This window comes from Pinus tabuliformis, chromosome 4_2, assembly GCF_031772625.1.
Source record: "Pinus tabuliformis cultivar Carrire ecotype Pingquan chromosome 4_2, CPIR1, whole genome shotgun sequence".
Lineage (NCBI taxonomy): Eukaryota > Viridiplantae > Streptophyta > Pinopsida > Pinales > Pinaceae > Pinus > Pinus tabuliformis.
In genome coordinates, this window is record NC_142304.1 from 177,799,022 (window position 1) to 177,819,599 (window position 20,578).

General features: G+C 37.3%; 1 protein-coding gene across 1 annotated transcript; it reads left to right on the forward strand.

Annotated features, from left to right (window-relative positions):
- Positions 1-3,452: 3,452 nt before the first annotated feature.
- Positions 3,453-3,887, forward strand: LOC149168742 (uncharacterized). Its single transcript, XM_089424966.1, has one exon. The coding sequence runs from the start codon at positions 3,453-3,455 to the stop codon at positions 3,885-3,887; it is 435 nt and encodes a 144-aa protein (XP_089281092.1).
- The last annotated feature ends 16,691 nt before the right edge of the window (positions 3,888-20,578 follow it).

Below are 20,578 nucleotides of genomic sequence, written 5' to 3' on the forward strand. Positions count from 1 at the left end.
ACACTACGCGCGAGACTGTACCAACTCGACCAGAATATCGAGCCCTTACTGCGAGTAGTTTGATCATGAAATGATAGATTGGACCATGTGGATAGCACACATATGTGAGAATAGGGATGCGCAACCTACAACAATGCAGAATGTCCAAATGATGAGGGCCGAACCATGCAAGGAAGATCCCAACGTAAACATGGTGCTCAGAAGTGGCACAACTACAGGGGAGGATAAGAGGAAAGTAACCAAGGACGATGACAGGGTTCGCAAGGAGATAGATCTGGAAGCTAGGAAGAGCTTCGCAAAGGTCTCTACCCCAGGTAGTAAGGATCAACCCGAGCCAGAAATAGATCCCTCGATGCTAACTACCCTTTTAGAGACATGCATGAAATTGCTTTGCGACAACAGGGTGGTGAAAGGATTACAAGAGTTGATAACTAGGTGCGCAGGGTCAGGTGAACCTCGCGTGGTTCGAAAATTGGGAAAACATGCTTCGCGTACTGGGTGGGAAATGCGATTAACGGCATAGATTGGCGACTATGAGATTGATCAAATCATTCTGGACTTGGGCTCAGATGCAAATGTACTAGCTAAACAAACTTGGGAGCGCATGGGAAACCCCACACTACAATGGTCTCCTATTCAATTGCAAATGGCGAACCAACAGAAAATCCTACCCATGGGAAGATTGTAAGGAATTACAGTAGATATAGAAGGTGCGAGCACCCGAACAAACTTTGAGGTAATAGAAATCGTGGATGAAAGCAGCCCTTACCCTGTGTCATTAGGGATCGACTAGGCCACCAATATGAATGGGGTTATTAATTTAAAGAAGCAAAAAATGATATTTGAGAAGAAGTCATTCCACTAGACCCAGCTGAAGGACCACGTTACACTAAACCCATGCGAAACGAAGGAAGTGATGATGAACTAGATTGCATCTACAAGATTACTGCACGAAATCAAGATTGGGTCAATCTGAACGCGGAAGGAAGAATATCGTGGGGCCATGCAGAGTCCTACACCGAAGATTCAGATGAGGAAAATGAGCAGTGGCATAATCAGTTGAATGAAGTAACCACGTTAAACTGCAATATGATGACTAGATCGCTATATTGCGTCAAAGCTCAGGATCGCGAACTTCCGATGTATGATGGGCTAACAGGAGTAGATGAATTCCTGACCAAGTTTGAAAGCACGGTACCAGAGTGCCAACGGTTTGATGCGTTGAAATGGGAATTACGCACGACGCCTGTGCATTTGTGGGGTACACATGAAGGGACCTTCGAAGATTGGCGTGGTTGCAAACGCATGATGCAAATAATATTTGGGAAGCCAGAATTACGAATAATTGAGAAATACGATGAACGTGATGACCTGCCGATGCACCTTACCAAATGGGTCCAAGCCTATGGAGAAGAGCCTCAATTCGAGTGGGTACACTTATTTTATCATACCCTGGATGTCATTCCAAGGAACTGGTACACTGAAACTGAGCTCCGACATGGTACAGGCGAATGGGATATATTGCGCGAAGGATTTTTATTAATATTCTTATTTGAGGACCAATTGATGGAAACTATTGACGATGTGTTGCAAGTAGTAAAGGCTGCCATTTTCAAAGTACCATTGGAACCGGAAGAAATAGTGCAGCCAGACTAGTCGCACCAGCTGAGCCGGGCCCTTGAATGTTACAATGTACAAATTGAAGATGATGAGGATGATCCCAGAAACATCAATATTCTAGAAACAGAGGGGATTCGCGAGGTGTGCGGACCAGCAATCGAGGACCCCGACATCACCGCACCACTGAAAACATTGGCACAGAGGAGGAACCAAAGTATGCAACACTTGGGGACTATTTGGATGATGCAACAGTGGAAAAGGTTGTCGAGTTACTTCGTGAACATCAGGATTTATTCTCGACCAAAATCACGGATCTAGAAGGAATCCTCGGCGACCTGGTGATGATGAAGATAACGTCGAAGCCGGATACGAAGCCAGTCAAGTAGTGACCCTATCAGTTGAATCCAAAATATAAAGCAAAGGTCTGCGAAGAATTGGATAAAATGCTTACAACAGGAATAATCGAACCAATAGAGGAATCCAACTGGGTAATTCCTATGGTTGTACAGGAGAAAAAACAGAAGGGATAAATTCGCATCTATGTAGATCTCAAGAAGCTCAATGATGCATGTGTTAATGATCCATTCCCAACGCTATTTACAGATGAAGTCCTGGAAAATGTTGGGGGACAAGAAGACTACTCCTTTATGGACGGTTTCTCAAGGTACCACCAGATCAAGATTGCACCGGAGGATAGAAGTAAAACAATGTTCGATATCAAATGGGGTTGTTTTTAGTATATGATGATGCCCTTTGGACTAAAGAATGCACTGGCAATATTCTCATGCGTTGTGGTAGCTGCATTCAAGGATTTTATACACAAGTTCTTAAAGGTATATCTTGATGATTGGACCGTATTTGGGCTGGTTAAGAAACATACCGCAAGCTTACAGTTAATGTTGGATACTTGCCGACGACACCAGATTGTGCTAAATATAAAGAAGTGTACTTTCCTCATCCCCTTCGGGAACTTGCTCGGCCATGTGGTCTGCAAGCAAGGCCTGATGGTAGACCCGGAAAAGATTGTTGTCATACTCAATCTGCAAGCGCCGCAAAGTGTCAAGCAGCTGCATGCCACGTTGGGACACACTGGTTACTATCGAAAGTTCATCAAGAGCTACGTGCAGATCACGGCACCAATGGAACAGTTGTTGAAGAAGGACGCTACTTATTGCTGGAATGAGGAATGTAACAAAAGTCTGGAAATGCTCAAGGAAAAGATGGCATCAGCTCCTATATTGGTCTTTCCAAAATGGGACATTGAATTTCACATGCATGTTGACGCGTCATGTATCGCACTAGGAGTGGTACTCACACAGGAAGGAGCGGAAGGAATTGATCACTCGATCACGTTCGCAAGTCGACGATTGTCCAAAGCTGAGAAGAACTACTCCACTATTGAGCGTGAGGGATTGGCAATGGTATACGCACTCCAGAAATACTGCCACTACCTACTCGGAGGACACTTTAATATGTATACTAATCACTCTACGCTAAAATACCTAGTGAATAAGCCTGTGTTGGGGGGGCACATTTGTAGATGGTTGTTATTGTTTCAGGAATATGATTTTGAAGTCATTGTAAAGCCAGGACGTCTAAACGCGGGCCCAGATCACCTGTCCTGAATTGAGAATGGTGAAGAACCCACAAACCTGGAGGAGGGACTACTTGATGCATAGCTTTATGCAGTACGTGTCACAGATGGGCACTTTGAGGATATAATCCACTTCTTAACCACAGGAATCGCGCCGCAGGGATATTCCGTTCAGCAAAAGAAAGAATTGGTGATACGTGCAGCAGACTTTACTGTTATTGTAGGGCACCTCTACAAAATGGGCAATGACCAAATATTATGCAGATATGTGCTTGAATTTGAGCGAGGGAAGATCCTGGCCGAAGCACATGCGAGGGTTGCTGGAGGACATTATGCGGGCCACACCACAGCACAAAAGATTCTTCACGCCGGACTATGGTGGCCAACTTTGCATCAAGACTCGAAAGCATACTGTCTGTCCTACGACGTATGTCAACGGACTGGGAAACCATCGCGGAGGGCTGAAATGTCACTCAAACTACAAATGACACTGCAACCATTTGAGAAATGGGCGATCGATTTTGTGGGGCCGATCACACCTCTTGGAAAAACGGGGGCGCGCTATATCATCACAGTGACAGAATACTTGACCCAATGGGCGGAAGCACATCCGGTTAAAGATTTCACGGCCGATACAGCTGTGAAATTCTTGTTCGAGAATGTGTTAACGTGATTTGGATGTCCTAAAATTCTAATGAGCGACCGCAAAACGCATTTCCTAAATGAGACCATCAACGCGCTCACTGAAGAGTTCCAGATCTATCATCAACAAAAGGACACCATACCATCCGCAAGCAAACGGGACCATTGATGCTTTCAACAAAATCTTGGAGACTGCGTTGACAATTGTATGTAATGCGCAACGGAATGATTGGGATTTGCGCATACCTACTATGCTATGGGCATATCGAACAATGTGCAAGAAGTTGACGGGCCAGACACCATTCCGGTTAGTCTATGGAAAGGAAGCCATCATGCCAATGGAAAACATTGTACCCAGTTTGTGAATAATAGTGACGATAGGCATGGCAAACCACGTTGATTTGGAAGAGAGGATCGCCCAACTGGAAGAACTTGAAGAGGAATGGTTTCTGGAAGGATTCCATCAGCAGGTATAGAAGTAGTGGGAAAAAGCTTGGCATGATCACCATATCAAGATGTGAACATTCAAAGAAAATGATCTAGTATTACTATATGGCAGCAAGTGCAAGAAATTCCCTGGAAAACTCTGAATGCATTGGTTGGGACCCTATGTTGTCAGAGAAGTCATAGATGGAGGTGCGGTCCATCTTGCTAAGTCAAATGGGGAACCCTTCCCAGGCAGAGTAAATTGAAATCACCTGAAGCTCTACACAGGTGGGCCAACCGCCTGACTAACCAACCGCAAGACAGTCCCATCGCTCCAGGAATTTGGAAGAGAGTGCGGGACATTAAAGCAATTTGCAGGGGAGCTGCGCGACAATCAGGGGGCGCACCGAATTGGTATGAGTTCGTAGTCGCACAGAAGGGGCTGGGCTACTGCGTGGACAAGCAGAGAGGTGACTGTTGCTGACTCTATTCCTGACAAGATGTCTGAGTTATGGCAAAAGGGAGCGGGCAGCAGGAAATTAAGAGACAAGGTACGAGCCAGATCTGGAATGATCTGTCACAGGCTTAACGTTATGGCACCAGAAAAGGAGGGAACCAACGAATTTGAATTTCGAAATGCTTATAAATCACAAGGGGCATCCATTGAATGAGCTGCACTTCTGAGAAAAGTATGCTAGTGTGCCTTCCCACCACTATGGAACCATTAATTATCTACACTCAAGGAGTAAGGCTCAGGGTTGTGATACAGCCAATGGAGATGCAGGACTTTTTGACTAGTATGGAGTTGATGGCTGCGGGCACCATGCAGAGTTCAGCATCGACGGTAGGGGATGTGCCAAAAATTTGTAGACACGAAGCAAAACTAGTCCAGATGCTGCTTCCTAACCCATGGGCTGGTCGGCAAACCATAAACATTAAGGGAAAGGCTGTAAATATGGAGACAAATGGTGGAATTGTAGTTAACAAGTCGTATCTGATGCAACTTGAAGATTGGGATCTTGCAAATAGCAGCAATTGTCTTGCAAAATTGCAAGACAAGCTGCGATAGACAGTGCGTATAGAAGATACAAAATTGGAAATTGGTTGCGTTGGTACAAAGAGGTCATGTATGCAACACCCTAGCTAGAGCTAACATCCTATGAGGGGGTTCTCTATGTTAACCGAACAAAGCAAAATGAGAATCATCGGTTGCGCAAATTAGTGGATGCAATGGAGCAGGAGTGAGAAGAAGAGTTGTAGGAGTCAAAGAGGGAGCAATAGAACGAAGTGTGTCGCTCACAGGGATGGTGGACCGCGAAGCCAAGGAAGTGCACACCGTCGCACTGACGACTGACTCGAGACGAGTCATGATGATTGTGTTGTGGGTTTGTTGGGTAGCAGAGGCCCCGCGTAATAGTTTTGGGGATTGAAGCCTACAAGCTAGGATGATAATATTGTAAATCTCTGAAATGCGCGGAGCGCAAAATGTAATAGGTCGAGTCAAAGGGTTGTCTGCCTAGAAATAATATAGAATAATAGGAAGTAAGTCAGCCTGCCCATGGTTCGCGAACCATGCGAATGTATAAATACAGCAGGGCTCTAAGGGTAGAAGGTAGTTCTTGTTTTTTATGGATCTTAGTGCTATGGGTTTGTGAAGACAGTATTTTCCGCATCTGTGAATCCGAGTCAAGGGTGTTGGTGGGCAGATAGAGGCTTTGCAACTGTATGCGCAGAGGCCTGGTAGAGTCCATAACTATGTGCGTGGACCCCTGTAGCTAAGTGCGCAGGGCAGATTTGGTTGTATTAGCAAAAGATCTCAATAAATATAAGTGGTTTATGAAGTATCGCAGATATATTGTGTTTTGATTTATGCATCTATTATATGAGTTTATATCTTTTTATAATTGTGCGCACTGGGTTTTATTGTTAAATGGTTGCTTAAAGACTGTAATCAAAAGATCAAATCTATAATAATTTCATTAAAAAGGAAACACCGCATGGATCTTCACGAAAGCCAATAATAATCAAGAGTAGCGTGAGGCCACAGAACGAGTTTCGACCCCTCCAAACCACATTAAGAGATCCCAAGGGTGCGGAAACCTGGTTCCAGCACCCTCCCCTGCTACCTTGGGTGAGACCTCAGTCAACGCTCCACGGGTTGTTGCCGAAAGGGCCGGTAGCTACAATATTTTTTTGGCTAATAACTCTTCTGAACTTGAGTCAGTGCCCAATAAGCCAACAAGATGAACCTATAGATTGTAGATTTACAGTTGAAGGCCCAGCCTTCAACTCCACCAAAAGTAAAGGAGCAACACGCAACCGCTGTCATAGCGCTGATAACAGCGGTAGATAGTGCAGTAGCAGACTACACACCGTTGTTTGAATAGTCATTCAAGGTCCTGATGAGCCTGCATGAGGACCCTAATGTACAACGACTAGAGACAGAGGAACGAGAACTGTAGCAGTTCTATGACGAAGTAAAATGTACAACGCGCATCATCACTATCACTCAGAGACTGGAGAAGTTGTATGAGGCCAAAGCACTGAAAGACAGGTAGATGCAGCATAACACAAAGAGTTAGTGTTGAAGATGTGCTTGAAGCCCTGGTTGGATGTGGCTTATTCGGTCACGGCCTCTATTAAAGGCAATCTTGCTAATCTGCAAGCAACTCAGCAGAAGCTTCAGGCTGACAGTTTAGGACTAGCGACAGAGCAGTTGGTTGAAAAAGTGAAGCAGGCGGCCACACAGTGCATTGTCGAGGTTTTTGTCATACATGTCGAGTTGAGAGGTCTTCGCGCTAAGATCTCCGCACCTGCATAGTGACTCGAGGGAAAGTCACCATGTTTGTGTTGGGGGTCTGTTGGGAACAGGTTCCCCCAAGGACAGTTTTGGGGCTAAAATCCCATGTTTTTGGGACAATTTTGTAATAAAGCTGTAAATTCTCCACATTTTGTGGCCACGGAGCGCAAAGGTGTCAAGAGTCATAAAGGGTTGTCCGCCCTTATTTTCTAACATGTAAATTCGGTTGTAAAGATCCACCCATGGTCCACGGACCATTGGATTGTATAAAAAGGAGCTAAGTAAGTAAGCTCTAAGTAGTTAGCAGTGGATAACGAAGAATGAAGTGAAGCGTTTTGGTAGAGAAGACTATGTTTTCAGGTCTTAGCGTATGTAGAGGCTCTGCAGCTAAGTGCGCAGAGGCCTAGGGTAGAAGTCTATAGCTGAGTGTGCAGACCCCTGCAGCTGTGTGCGCAAGGAGGATAGAGTCCATATTAACTTAAAGATATCAATAAAGAGAAGTATTCTACAAATTCTGTGTATTTACTTCTTGTTACTACATTTGAAGTATATTTCGTTTTGGGTTTAATTTACAATGTTTATGTAATGCGTGAATATATTTGATTGTATTGGTTAATTGAACGCAAGTAAGAATATCAGTTTACATGACACTAACTTTGATTTATTAGTAAGATAATTAAAACACCTAAGAGAACTTGGGAACTTATACAATATGTTGTCATAGCTGCACAGAATTACTTGGATCACAGGTTAAGGCTATGCGAAGGTCAATTGTACCCCTTCGTGGAGGTACTGAAGGGTGGAATAAAGGGTAGAATGACAGAGCCCTAAATCTGAGTGACCTGCACGAAAGTAGGAACAAAGGGTATAAACCAACATCACGACCATCTCAAGGTGGGGAAACTTGGTCCCAACATCCCCCCATATTGCTTCGGGTGAGACTTCGGTCAGTGCTCCACAGGCTGATGCCGAAAGGGCTAGTAGTGTAGGGTTTTGTTTGGCTAACTAACACTGAACCTGGATCAGGCCCCACAAAGCTAATAGTTATGGAAGCCATTTTAAGGAACACTTGAAGGTTATGTTTTCCTTAAGTTATGTATGGGTGTGGAATCCATACTAGCATATATATCTATGAGCTAAGTAATGGCGTAAGGTATGGGTGTGGAATCCATACTAACATATATGTATGAGATAAGTAATTCTTCTGGTTAGAATGAACAAAATACTTTGATGGAATCTCATAGACATGATTAAGGAGGATTGATTATGTGTAATCAAAGTTAAATGGATAGACATTCGTAACATGAATTTTCTTGAGATTTAAATCCATTATTTTATTTTTATTACAAATGAAGATACTAAGATTGGTATAGTGAACACCATTAGGTGGTTTAGAATGTTTGTAATAACTGATTTTGATATATGTAGTCAAGTGTGAACTCTATCCTCTAGTACTGTAATTATTTTGTAAGTGATTTAGGTAGATGAATTAAATTGATTTTCAAATGCTTGAAAATGTATAAAAATATTATTGTGATAATTTAATAAAATATCTTTTCTATTTTCTTAAGACAAATTAGGACTAGCATATTTAAAGAAGATGTCATATTGTTGTGTATAGGAAAGCCATAATAGTCTCCTTAATGATTTTATCAATTACATATTGGTTGAATTGTATTCAACTAAATTAATTATATAAGTTATGAGGAATGAACTCATGAACTACTCTAAACTATTGTTAGTTAGGTGATAGAGTCAAAATTCATATTTTTTATGAACTTGATAAATTTCTTTCTTTAAATTTGATTAACTTATAAATTGTTAAGAGAATAACATGCTTAAAGATAAACATTTTCTATGGTGAGAACTTTGTTTTATTTGAACTTAAAGTAAAAGGTCTATGATTAATGAAAAGATTATTTGAGTTCTTGTTTTACAAGAATATGTGCTTGTGATATTTGTGAGGGAGAAATTGGAGAGTAAGATCACATTTTGATGCATTGGAATTGTTGCATGATTTAGAAACCTAAGATGGTTGTATTTTATGTGGCAATGGAAGAGATTGTTGGAACTAGGAATTTTGTGCTTGGATGTATAGTTGTATGAGAAGCCCTACAAAAGGTTTTAATATTTTGAGAGGATGGTAATTCTCCTAAAAAAAAACTTACCTTTAGGCTAGAAATGCCTTTGTGATAGTCTAAATCTTATTCATCATAGTTTGAGAAGTGTATTGTTTCCATAGATGTTTTTCGTGTATATATTAGTAGTAAGGAATAATAACTTACTACCAAATGAATTGATTAATTATTGAATAAAATTCATGAGCAAATTTATAGTCAGAATACAGGTTGACTCGCATTTATCATGATAGATTCAAAAATATAGATATCATATTTGCATAATTATGAGAGTTGTTCTTGATTACAAGCTTGCAAAAATATATCTTTAATTGTTTTGGAATGAATATCTTCTAACTGAGTCATTCATAATTGATTCTCAAGTAACAGAAGTGAATAATAATGAATATTATGGGAATTTAAGGAATGGTCTATAATACAAAAGTGGGTCAATGAGGATTGTATGGAACCATAGCTTATTATTAAAAAAAAAATATCTTGAACCTAAAATTATGATTTTTCCTAAAGAGAACAATTAGTAAAAATTGTTGGTAGGTCCTAAAGATTTTGATTGCAAGGGTGTCTTATGGAATGAAAAGGGAAAAACTTGGATTGAGAAGACATTAATCAAGTGGAATGTTAGAGTGGGTTATATATATGACATGTTTTGTTGTGTAGCTTCAATGGCAATTGAATGTGGATGATTTGATGCTTCTTATATGCAAATTTGATTGTGAGATGGAATGGACCATCATTGCTATTTATACAACTAATGTGGGAGTTGTTTGTGACTTGGAAAGCTTAATTTTTCTATAGAAACCTAAGAGAATGACACAATAAATATTATTGAATTATTAATACATTATATAGGGAAAAGGAAATCATTTGTAAATGAGATCATTGTGATATCATAGTATCCAGATATAAAATGCTTGATTAAATGATTGTTTTGATATAGTCTGTATTGCAGTGTATGTCAAAACCCGTCTAGTATGGTGTGACTATACATGGTACTTGATTAAAAATGGTATTTTTGTATTCATGGACAACCCGATTGGATTATATATATATATATATATATATATATATATATATATATCTATATATATATATATATATATATATATATATATATATATATATATATATAGATACAGATACAGATACAGATACAGATACAGATACAGATACAGATACAGATACAAATACAGATATATATACAGATACAGATATAGATATAGATATAGATATATCCGACAACTATAAGAAAACTTTAAGCCAAGCTTATCCCAAGAGGGGGGAGTATGTAGTGTCCCTTCTTAGTGAGATGGCTTTGATGACACTTAGAGAGGGTGATTTTTATGCAATGATATAAAGATTATGCATGTCAAACTTATTTATATGATTGTATGTTATAGACCTGGTTAGGATCACATAGTTTTTATGTGGTTATGATAAAGACTAATTTTGGTTAATTGCATATTATCGATGTTTTCTCTTTTGGTATCCTAGTTTGGGCATAAATGTATGACATGGATGGTGATCCAATATTGAGACACATAGATCCATGGATGATCATGGTTATGTGGAACATATGGTTAATTATGACTTCTGGGTGATGATTTGTATGATTATATATGCTTAATCTTGTACTAAGAAGGATGTGGCAGGGGACCTAGTTATTTTCAAACAAGGATGCTCAAATTATAAATGATTGTGGAAGTCATGATACATGATTTGTATGATTATATATACTTAATATTGTACTGAGAAGGATATGGCAGGGAGCATAGTTATTTGCAAACAAATATTCTCAAATTATAAATGATTGTGGAAGTCATTTCTTCAAAACAAAAATGATTGTGGTACTCATGCACAATTCTTGGTCTGAGAACTACACCTTACCAAAGAACCATTAGATGGGTATGAGCTCACAATTAGTACCTTAAGGTGAAGTGAAAATTTTCAAAGCATAGTAGATGAGAAGAATGGAAATTAGGGCATGGAGTCCTAAATCCATGAAAGATAAATACGTGGAGTCTTGGATCTATGATAAAAAATTTAGGGTTTAGAATCCTGAATATTTTAGAAAATCAAGGTATGGAATCTTGGATCTTTGGAGTAGATCGAGGCGTCAAGTCCTCAATCTACTAAGGAATGAAGATGCATGCAATAGGGGTGAAAAATCCCTATTCTCGAAAAGAATAATACCACTTATGGGCAACTCAGGGATGTTTCCCTAATAAAATCTCATTTCTACCAATTCTAGAGTGACTTTCTAAAAATAGAAAGTCAGGTCTAACATCTCATGTATGACTTTCAAAAAATAGTAAATCTCCTTGCATCAATTGGTAATCAAGTATAGTTGAAGGAAGATCACTTAACTTATCTATAATAAATCCTAATAGTTCAATATTGACTTAATCATCAATATCATTAATATTATTATTATTATTATCCTCTATGAGACTATGATTTTATTATTTAAAGGAATTACAAGTCACTTCACACCTCTCTCCTTGATGAATCTCATGTCTCGACGTAACTATCTCTCTCTCTCTCTCTCTCTCTCTCTCTCTCTCTCTCTCTCTCTTAATGATGCATCATACTCTCCCTTACACACTCATCAAATACATGGCATATTCCTCTTACACTCATTAAAAGTATGCCATAGAATATTCATCTTACAATCTCTTTAATGCATATGCTACACTCTCCTTAACTAAGGTCTGCATACCTCTCCTTAATGGCATGAATTACACCTCTCTAAATGGAATATGTTACTCTTTCTCAAGACATGGATATTACTCCTCCTTTATGAAAATAATTTGTTGATCCTCTTATATATGTGTCTCATGTCTTCTCACTTGGGAAGGAGAGGTGCATTGTGATACCAAGAGTTGGAGAGATTTAAAGAAGATTGTGAGAGGGAGAGACTTGGAGAGTAGCCAAATTCTAATATAAATTACCAGGTAGCTCTACCCAATGGAGTTGAACATAAGTGGTATTGAGAGGAAGTGAAAATTACCTTCCTCAACGTGCCATATATATCTCTCTACTGTTATATTTTGGTACTTCTTGTGAGCTCTTACAACTCAGGGGTTCTAGGGAGAGAAGTTATCCTTGGACATGGCTGGGTGGAAAACTGGATGGCTCAAATGATTTGGTTAAGTAATCAGAGATGGATGATATTCTTAGTGATTGGAGTTGAATATCTCATCGGGTATAATTTTAATTGTCCTAAAATTGTAGTATAGCATTAACATAAAAGAAAAAGTAGAATTTTAAATTGTGGTAAGCATCTAATTTTGGTTTAAGCTTATGTTATCTAGAATCTCTTTGGCTAGTTGAAAATCAAGACTAAGAGTGATCTATATGGATGGATGTTTAGATCTCAAGATTGGAATTATTATTGGTGTAGTTTATGGTACTAATGTTGGTAGTGTAGCATTTGAGAAAGGAAAGCCAAATATTGTTGAAATTAATTGAAAAAAATAATGTCCAAAGGAATTGGGTAAGAGTTTCATGTGTTATGGTTTTACTTCATTTTAATTGAAATAGGTAAATGGAGGCATGTTTCAGAAAGTTTTTTAGGATATGTTGCCAATTGTTTGATAAAATCCTTGAACAGGAAATGTTATTTTTTTTAATTATTTTGCATGAATAAGTATTAACTTGTAGCCTACCAGAGAAGTAGGAAATGAATGCATACCCAAAATAGACCTGGAGGATTCACTAGATCAACCCTTAAAATAAGAATGCAAAAAATTGATGGCAGCCAAGAGTTTCAAAGAAAATAATTGAGATAATTTCCAGTCATTATGTGCTTGCAATTCTTGCAAATGTCGATAACAAGTAAGGATACATAATGCATTAAAAGAATCATCATTGATTAAATCTTGAGTGTTTTTCTATATGTATTACAATAGCTCAGGATGCTTTCCATGTGTTTGTAAGAATGATAGAATGAAAATAATGTTTGATGAATCTCAAACCCTTCAATTCACTTACAGTAGATGACATGGTTTAGAAAATCATTTAGACAATGCATAAGTAATTATATCTTAATTCTATGTTATTTTTTATGCATGGTTGTATATTAAAGTCTTCATACCATCTGTTTGAAAAAAATTGTAAATGAAATTCTAGGAGTCAGAATATTTGCTAGTTTAAAAAAAAATGCATTCATGGGTGGTTTCGTAATGATTCAAGACAACATCACAAGGTATCCATACATTTAGGACCTATAACCCCCCACTTGATTCCGAAAAAATAAGGCTTTTCATAACCTAAATCGTAAATCTGGGCGATTTTGCAGATTGTTGCTGCCAACTATGTGCGCTTGTTATCAAGTTTTTGGTGAAAGAATAAGATGATTTAGTCCATGTTTTAATATTCTAACATTTGAAGAATTAATTTATAAATTTTATGAGCTAAATAGGTAGAGGAAAAATCTTAGATTCGTGTCAAAATTTCCTTGAGATTATGGCTTGCAAAGTGTTTGACAAAATGCCTCAATGGTTGTAAATTTCGTGCAAGAAAAGTGTTTGTCCAAAGGCTGCAATTGTTGTAGATTGCATGTTTGCAAAGTGATTTTCAAAAGACCTCAATGGGTGTATATTTTGTGCATATAAATTGTCACAGTAAATGTATTACTAACTGAAGTTTTGATGTGCTAGAAATTTCTGAACAAATTATTTAATGGATGTAGGTTCCTATGTATGCAAGATTTTGTGTGAATGTGAAATTAATTTAATTTTTTGAAGTGCGAATAGAGAATAGGACAGTTGTTACTTTTATTATCTAAATATATCATTAAAAATGGGGGGTTGTTGTTGGAAACCATTTTTACAATAACCAATTCTATAGGATTTAATTACTTGTGCACGTGAGCATAATACGTTGTTAGAGTTTCATGTATTCAAGGATGCAGTCGTATGCTTCAATGGCTGTAGTGAAAAAATTATTTGTGCCCAACTTTTGCAAGCCCATTTTTTTACTTGGCACCTTTTGAAGAATAATATGCTTCTAAATTTGCAACAATAGTTTCTCTTGTTGAAACATTTATTTTTCAAGTCTAATGATTGAAGCAATGCCATTTTGCAAATAATTGTTTGCCTTAGTAATTGGGATTGAGAATTTGTAGTTGATGAATTTGGAAATGTGTTTGGGTCAATATCTTTCATGATTCCATTTTTCCATTTCATTAACATATCATATTTATTATATTTTATGATGAAGAGAGGTATAATCCTCCTTCAGTTACCTTGTTATAGGTAGGTTAATACTCATACCCTTATATGTGATTTTTGTAATAGAAGCATGATATTTTAGGTTCTTGTGACATAATTTTGTGGTTATGATATCAAAATTCAATAAGTGAAGCTTATTTAACACAATATAGGGAATCAAATAGGTTGATCTAGATTAATGTTCGCACATGGCATTATGGTGGAATTTATTTCTAGTCTTACTTAGAGCTCATGTATAAGTATGAAAATAGCACATTCTTCTTTTAAATTTGTGGAGAAATATGTTTTGGAAATAGTTTTAAGGAAGATTATCGCTCACTCCTCATGTTGAAATAGAGGAAGGAACATGATTACATGAAAACTAAGTTAGTCATATAATGAAAAAAATCCATTGACTACTAACATCCAATGTGACCTTCACTTATCTATATTATTGATGGTTGCTAAGGTGGGATCTTACATTATGTAACTTTTTCTCAGTCACGATCATGGATTATATTTTCCATATAGCTCTTGCATATGCCATATTTATTTTTTTCCATAATGTAATGGGTTCCACAATAGGCTATATATTGATATTCGATATGATATTATACCACTTATAAGATAGATCACCTCTCAGCATGATACCCATGATCACTTCACCTCTCGTGACTCAGTTATAGTGAAAAATGTTTTTACATAATGATGTTACACGAAATTGACTTCCATTGTGAAAAGGTCATATTTAGTTTTGTGGTTTTAAATAATGGATTTACACCAAATTTGACTATGTTATAGTTAAAAGGTCATCCCTACTTTTTTGTTTTTAACTAACCAATATAGATCCATCTTAATCACGGATCTAGTAAGAACCAAGAGGGATCAAATATTTTGAGGTGAAAACCATTTTTCATTTCTTAAATTGCATTATTTAATGTATAAATGAATTCAACCCCTTGAAAATCTCTTAAATACATAGAATAAATATCTTAAGACATAAAGTTCCAACAAATATTTTCTCCATTCAAAATTAACCCTTAATAAAAAGGGTCAAAATGTAAATAATGATACTTAAATGATATAACATTAAGATTTTTTTTTCTATATATAATATATAGCATTTTATTATTAGCAGCTAAGTAATCAGATTCCCCCCCCCCTCGTGTCACAAACCGAATACGTTAGACATGATTCTCAAGGTACACATCCCTGATTTGAGGCTAGAGCAAGTCATGAAATCATGATTGGTGTCCCACGATAGTCCAATTCACTCCCATAGTGAATTGTGATTTTCAAACACGTGTCTGGAAAAAAGGGACTTACGGGCTTGGTAAAAAATGGATTTGGGTCATTTTTCCTCATTTACAATTGTGGTTTTGGAGCTAAAGGACTATGGCAGTGACCAACAAAGGATAAAGGCATGTTTTGGAGGTGATTCAAGCTATAAGTATGTGGATTTTCCTTCCATTTTTTTATATTTTTGTTACAATAGTGTGCATGTCATTTTGTTTACTATTGGGGCAATTATATGAATGATATATTGCCACAAATTAAATTGTCAACCAGGGAGTTGTAATCAGTAGAGCTGATGCACTATATGTGTCGATAATAGGTAAGTTCCTATGTCTATTGAGTATAACCTATATAGGAAACTTCCATTTTATAATTAATCTAATTTCATCACACAATTCAAAGATCAAAAACGCATAAACAAAATTCCAGCAAGCATATGATCTAAAAATTTCTTGCTCAGGTAATAAGGTTGTCCATTTACAGGCTCATGAAATAGAAATATGTATTCAACTTTGTTTTCCTGTAGCAACTAATTAAAATCAACTCATTGTACTTCAATATTAAGCAAAGCAACCATTCCTAATTTAACTAGTTTTGAAATAAATTCTGCATTCTAGTACAGGAAATGTATGACAAGAGTCTTCACGAACAACACATGTCGGTGAATGGTGAGATTTCCGTTCTTAACTCTTCATGTTCTTCAAGATAACAAACAATAATTCTAACATACAATCCGAGAAATAGAGTTTGCAAAGAAATCTATGATATTAGATGCATGCAAAGAGAGAAAATAATAAATTTAAATTAAAAGTACAATGAGTAGCATGTTACCAATCTTGAGAGGCCTTCCCAATCTAGAAATTGCTACTAGAGGCACTTCAGATGAACTATGAGGATGCACCACAAATATGGAATAAGTCACTTTACATATATTGAAAACTAAGCTCAAATTACAATAATGAAATCATAACTCTCTTCCTCCTCCATTACAAAAGAATGATCATAATAACAAAATGCTCTCTCACACAACCCTATGAGGCTTATTTATACATGAAATCCATGGAGGAATGGATAGAAATGAATTCTCCCAACTCATATTTTGGTTAAAACCAATTTTACAATTTTTAGAATGAAATCTCAAAAATCTAGGTTTCTATGCAGAAATTACAAATTCAAGTTAAAGACCCTTCGATATATCTATATTCTTTGTGTATTGTCAGAAACGACTTCTAGGTTTTGTAGTGGGTTGTGGTTTTTCGAAACCCATTTGGCTGTTTGGAAATTTAGTTTTCCATTTTCACAAAAATCAAGGCGCCAATTGGTAGTTTGAGATTTTTACTATTTTTACAATCTGGCACCAGAATAGCACAGAAAACATTCCCCCCTGAGCTGGAGGTCCACACGTGTGATATGGGTGAATTCTGACATAAGATTCCACATGTCGACGTCATTCTCGACAAAACCCATGTCCCCAATTTTTTTATAGAAGATTCCAAAATTTCGACTTGAACTCAGTACCGAATGAGCACAGTGTTGGAAAACTCATACCCAAATCACACAATTCTGGAATATTGGTACCCAAACCACACAGTGCTAGAATACTGGTACCGGAATGACACAGTACTGGAATATTGGTATCAGAATCACAAAGTACTGGAATATTGGTACCAGAGGAACGTAGGGTTGGCCCCAAATGACCGCAGGTGTTGGACCACTGTTGTTGGTGCCGGATGAGTGTACGCGACTATCGAAATTTTGCACTGGTACCATATTTTTGGGTTGGTACCATATGAGTAGGAACATGGTCTAAACATCTATGTGAGCCAATCCAATTAATTAGAGAATATAAAGAATCAATAATTCTATTTCTACTATATAACAAAACACAAAAACGATGATTTAAATATAAATTACCTCATATATACACAAGGATGCTAAAATTCATGTTTTTGAAGAAGGTGGGCAAGTGGTGAATAGGTTTCGAGGTAAAGTTGGTCAAAAATAGAGGACAATATAGGGTATTAAAGGCAACAATATGGAGACCCAACATTTACATTTTTTACTTATTTTTACAGTAGTCATAGCTCAATAAATGGTAGTGGGGAAGGGGAAAAAGGGGAGGAATATCCCCATTGGTAATTCCCTCCTCTTTCAATTTCATGGGGGTCTGCTAGTGTTCCATCTGTTGGAAGTGGGGCTACAACAACAACCTCAAATTTTAAGAGAAACCTCAATCTAATGAGACAACAATCTCAAGAAATAAAATATCCCTTATGGAAGTATGTTACAAGAGATCAAGGGCCAAGAAACAAGTTTAAGAGAGGAGGCAATGTTATTTGGAAATTCAAAATTTTCAACGCTCAATTCAAGGGCATATATTTCCGTGTGAAAATCACATTTGTTTGTCTTACCATCTTGTGAAATTGGAGTGTGTTTAGGAGTGACTGCATCTAAGAGGAAATAATTAGAAAGAGAGTCCAATGTTGATGTGGCAATGGTGGTTGCATCATCTAAGAAAACCAAGGATGATGATCCCCTTCCATTATTGAGGATAATAATTGCCAATTATCCATTTGGAGGTTCCAGTGGGGGTGCAGGTCAAGTGGTGAAAAGGAGGGCACTTGGTCCAATAGACAAGATATTTCAGCGAGAGAGGAAAGAAGAGCTTGATATCACCATTGCCTTTTTCTTTCTCAAATTCATATCATTTAATGTCACACACTCACCTTTATTTATTAAGATGGGTTGAGCTCTAACTTAAGGGAATCCATCAAGGTATGTACCTCCTAGGTTAGAGAGGCTTAGAACTACATTTTTTAGTAAGGCAAAGAAGGAGGTGGATAAACTACTTGAGCCTATTAAATCAGAATGGCCAACGTCTAGGGTTAGTACTATTTTTGATAGATGGAAAGATGCAACCGTCCACTCATAACCTTCATGATGTCTTCCTTGAATGGACCAATTTACTTGAAAGCAGTGGATGCTCTTGTAAAATACAAGGATGCACAATATATGTGTGAGTTTCAAAAAAGTTATTGAAGATGTAGGTGTTGATTCTTGTGTGCAAATTATTACAAAAAAGTCACCTATTTGTAAGGCTATCGGCATGATTGTGGAAGCTAAATATCCACAAGTACTTTGGACACCTTGCATTATCCATTCCTTGAACTTAGCACTTAAATATATTTCTTTTGATGTACCTTGGATTGGAACTCTTATTGAGGATGCATGGCATATCCGCAAATTTATACAAAATCATACCAATTCCCTCACAATCTACAATGAGTACATGCATCTATCATCGTTAAACATTTCAGAGACATGGTTTGGCTCCACATTCATCATATTGAAGAGGTTGAGGGAGGTCAAGACCACTCTTGGCTCCATGGCTATTTCACATTTTTTGTCTTTTCAGATAAATACAAATCAAACAACCTCAAAAAGAGTCAAGGACACAGTATTATAATCACGATGCTTGGTGGGAGAGGGTATATATTACTATTAGTATCATGGACCCTATCATTTCTTTGTTGCAATTTGTAGATATAGACAAACCCATCCTAGTAGAGGCTTATGAGGGATGGGATTCCATGATTTAGTTTGTGAGGACCATTATTTTTAAGAGTGAGTGCCCTGAGTATGAGACATCAATAGAGGCCTTCTTCACCACCATACATGATATTCTTGTTAGCGGGTGGGACAAGAATTGCACACTTTTTCATTGCTTGGATTTCTCATTGAATCCAAAACACTATACCCATGATTGGTTGAATTGTGGACCTTCACACAAATTCCCTCCTCACATGGATGGTGAGATTTCAAAGGGGAGGAAGCATCCATTGAGATATATATTTTAGGATAGAACATCCCTTAATGAGGTGTAGGATGCCTTTGCATATTTTTCCATTGGCACTGTGCAATTTACAAGTTATGATGTTATTAGAGATATGGGGAATAATAATCCCTATTCTTGGTGGGAAACTCATGTGGCAACATGCCATCCTCTATAGCATTTATCCATGAGGCTTCTCTCTCATGTTACTTCATCATATTGTTGCAAGAGGAATTGGAACATGTATGCGAATCTATACAATTTGAAGAAGAGAAAGCTTAGCAGTTTAGGGCAGAGACAATGGTGTAAGTGCACACCAACCTTCGTCTTATTTACAAGAAGAGAGAGGAGTGGTTGAAGGGGAAATAAAAGATGTGGGATGTGTTTCCTGATGACATGGGTTTGGACAACAGTTTTGAGTTGGCACTGTTCAACTTGGATCTTAATGACCTAGTGATAAATCTTGTCACTTTTCGGATGATGGTGATACTCTTGAGGATTCATTCTCCACACCTGGAGATGCAAAGATTACATTGGATACAAATGAGGAGGATGTAGAAGAAAGCAGTGGTGTATTGATCTTGATTCTGATTTTGATGACTTTAAGTTATAAGCAACAACTAACAACCTATGAGATTATTCCTTCCTATTCTACAGTTTTGAGTTCTAGTGTCTACCTTGCTTTATATTTTCTATTTTCCATTGGCATTCCTACTCACAAGTCCTTAGGACTCAATACCTATGTAATACATTTTGATTTTGATGAATTAATGAGAAAACCATAGTTTATGTTTAATTTCTATTTTTAAACTTATATCATTGATGAATCATGATTGTATGCATAATACTACAAGCTTACAATATACATGTATGAATCTATGATTGAATTTTTTACTTATATCATCATGAGGATTTGTGTTATCTATATATATATAGATAGATATTTGGGGGGGTCTCTAAGTCCCATGTCAGAATCTTGTATTTTCATGTCTTGTGTGTCTCGTGTCCCCATGCCAGGTG

Coding starts and splice junctions, on each gene's coding strand:
- LOC149168742 (XM_089424966.1), top strand. CDS start 3,453: ATGGGCAATGACCAAATATTATGCAGATATGTGCTTGAATTTGAGCGA.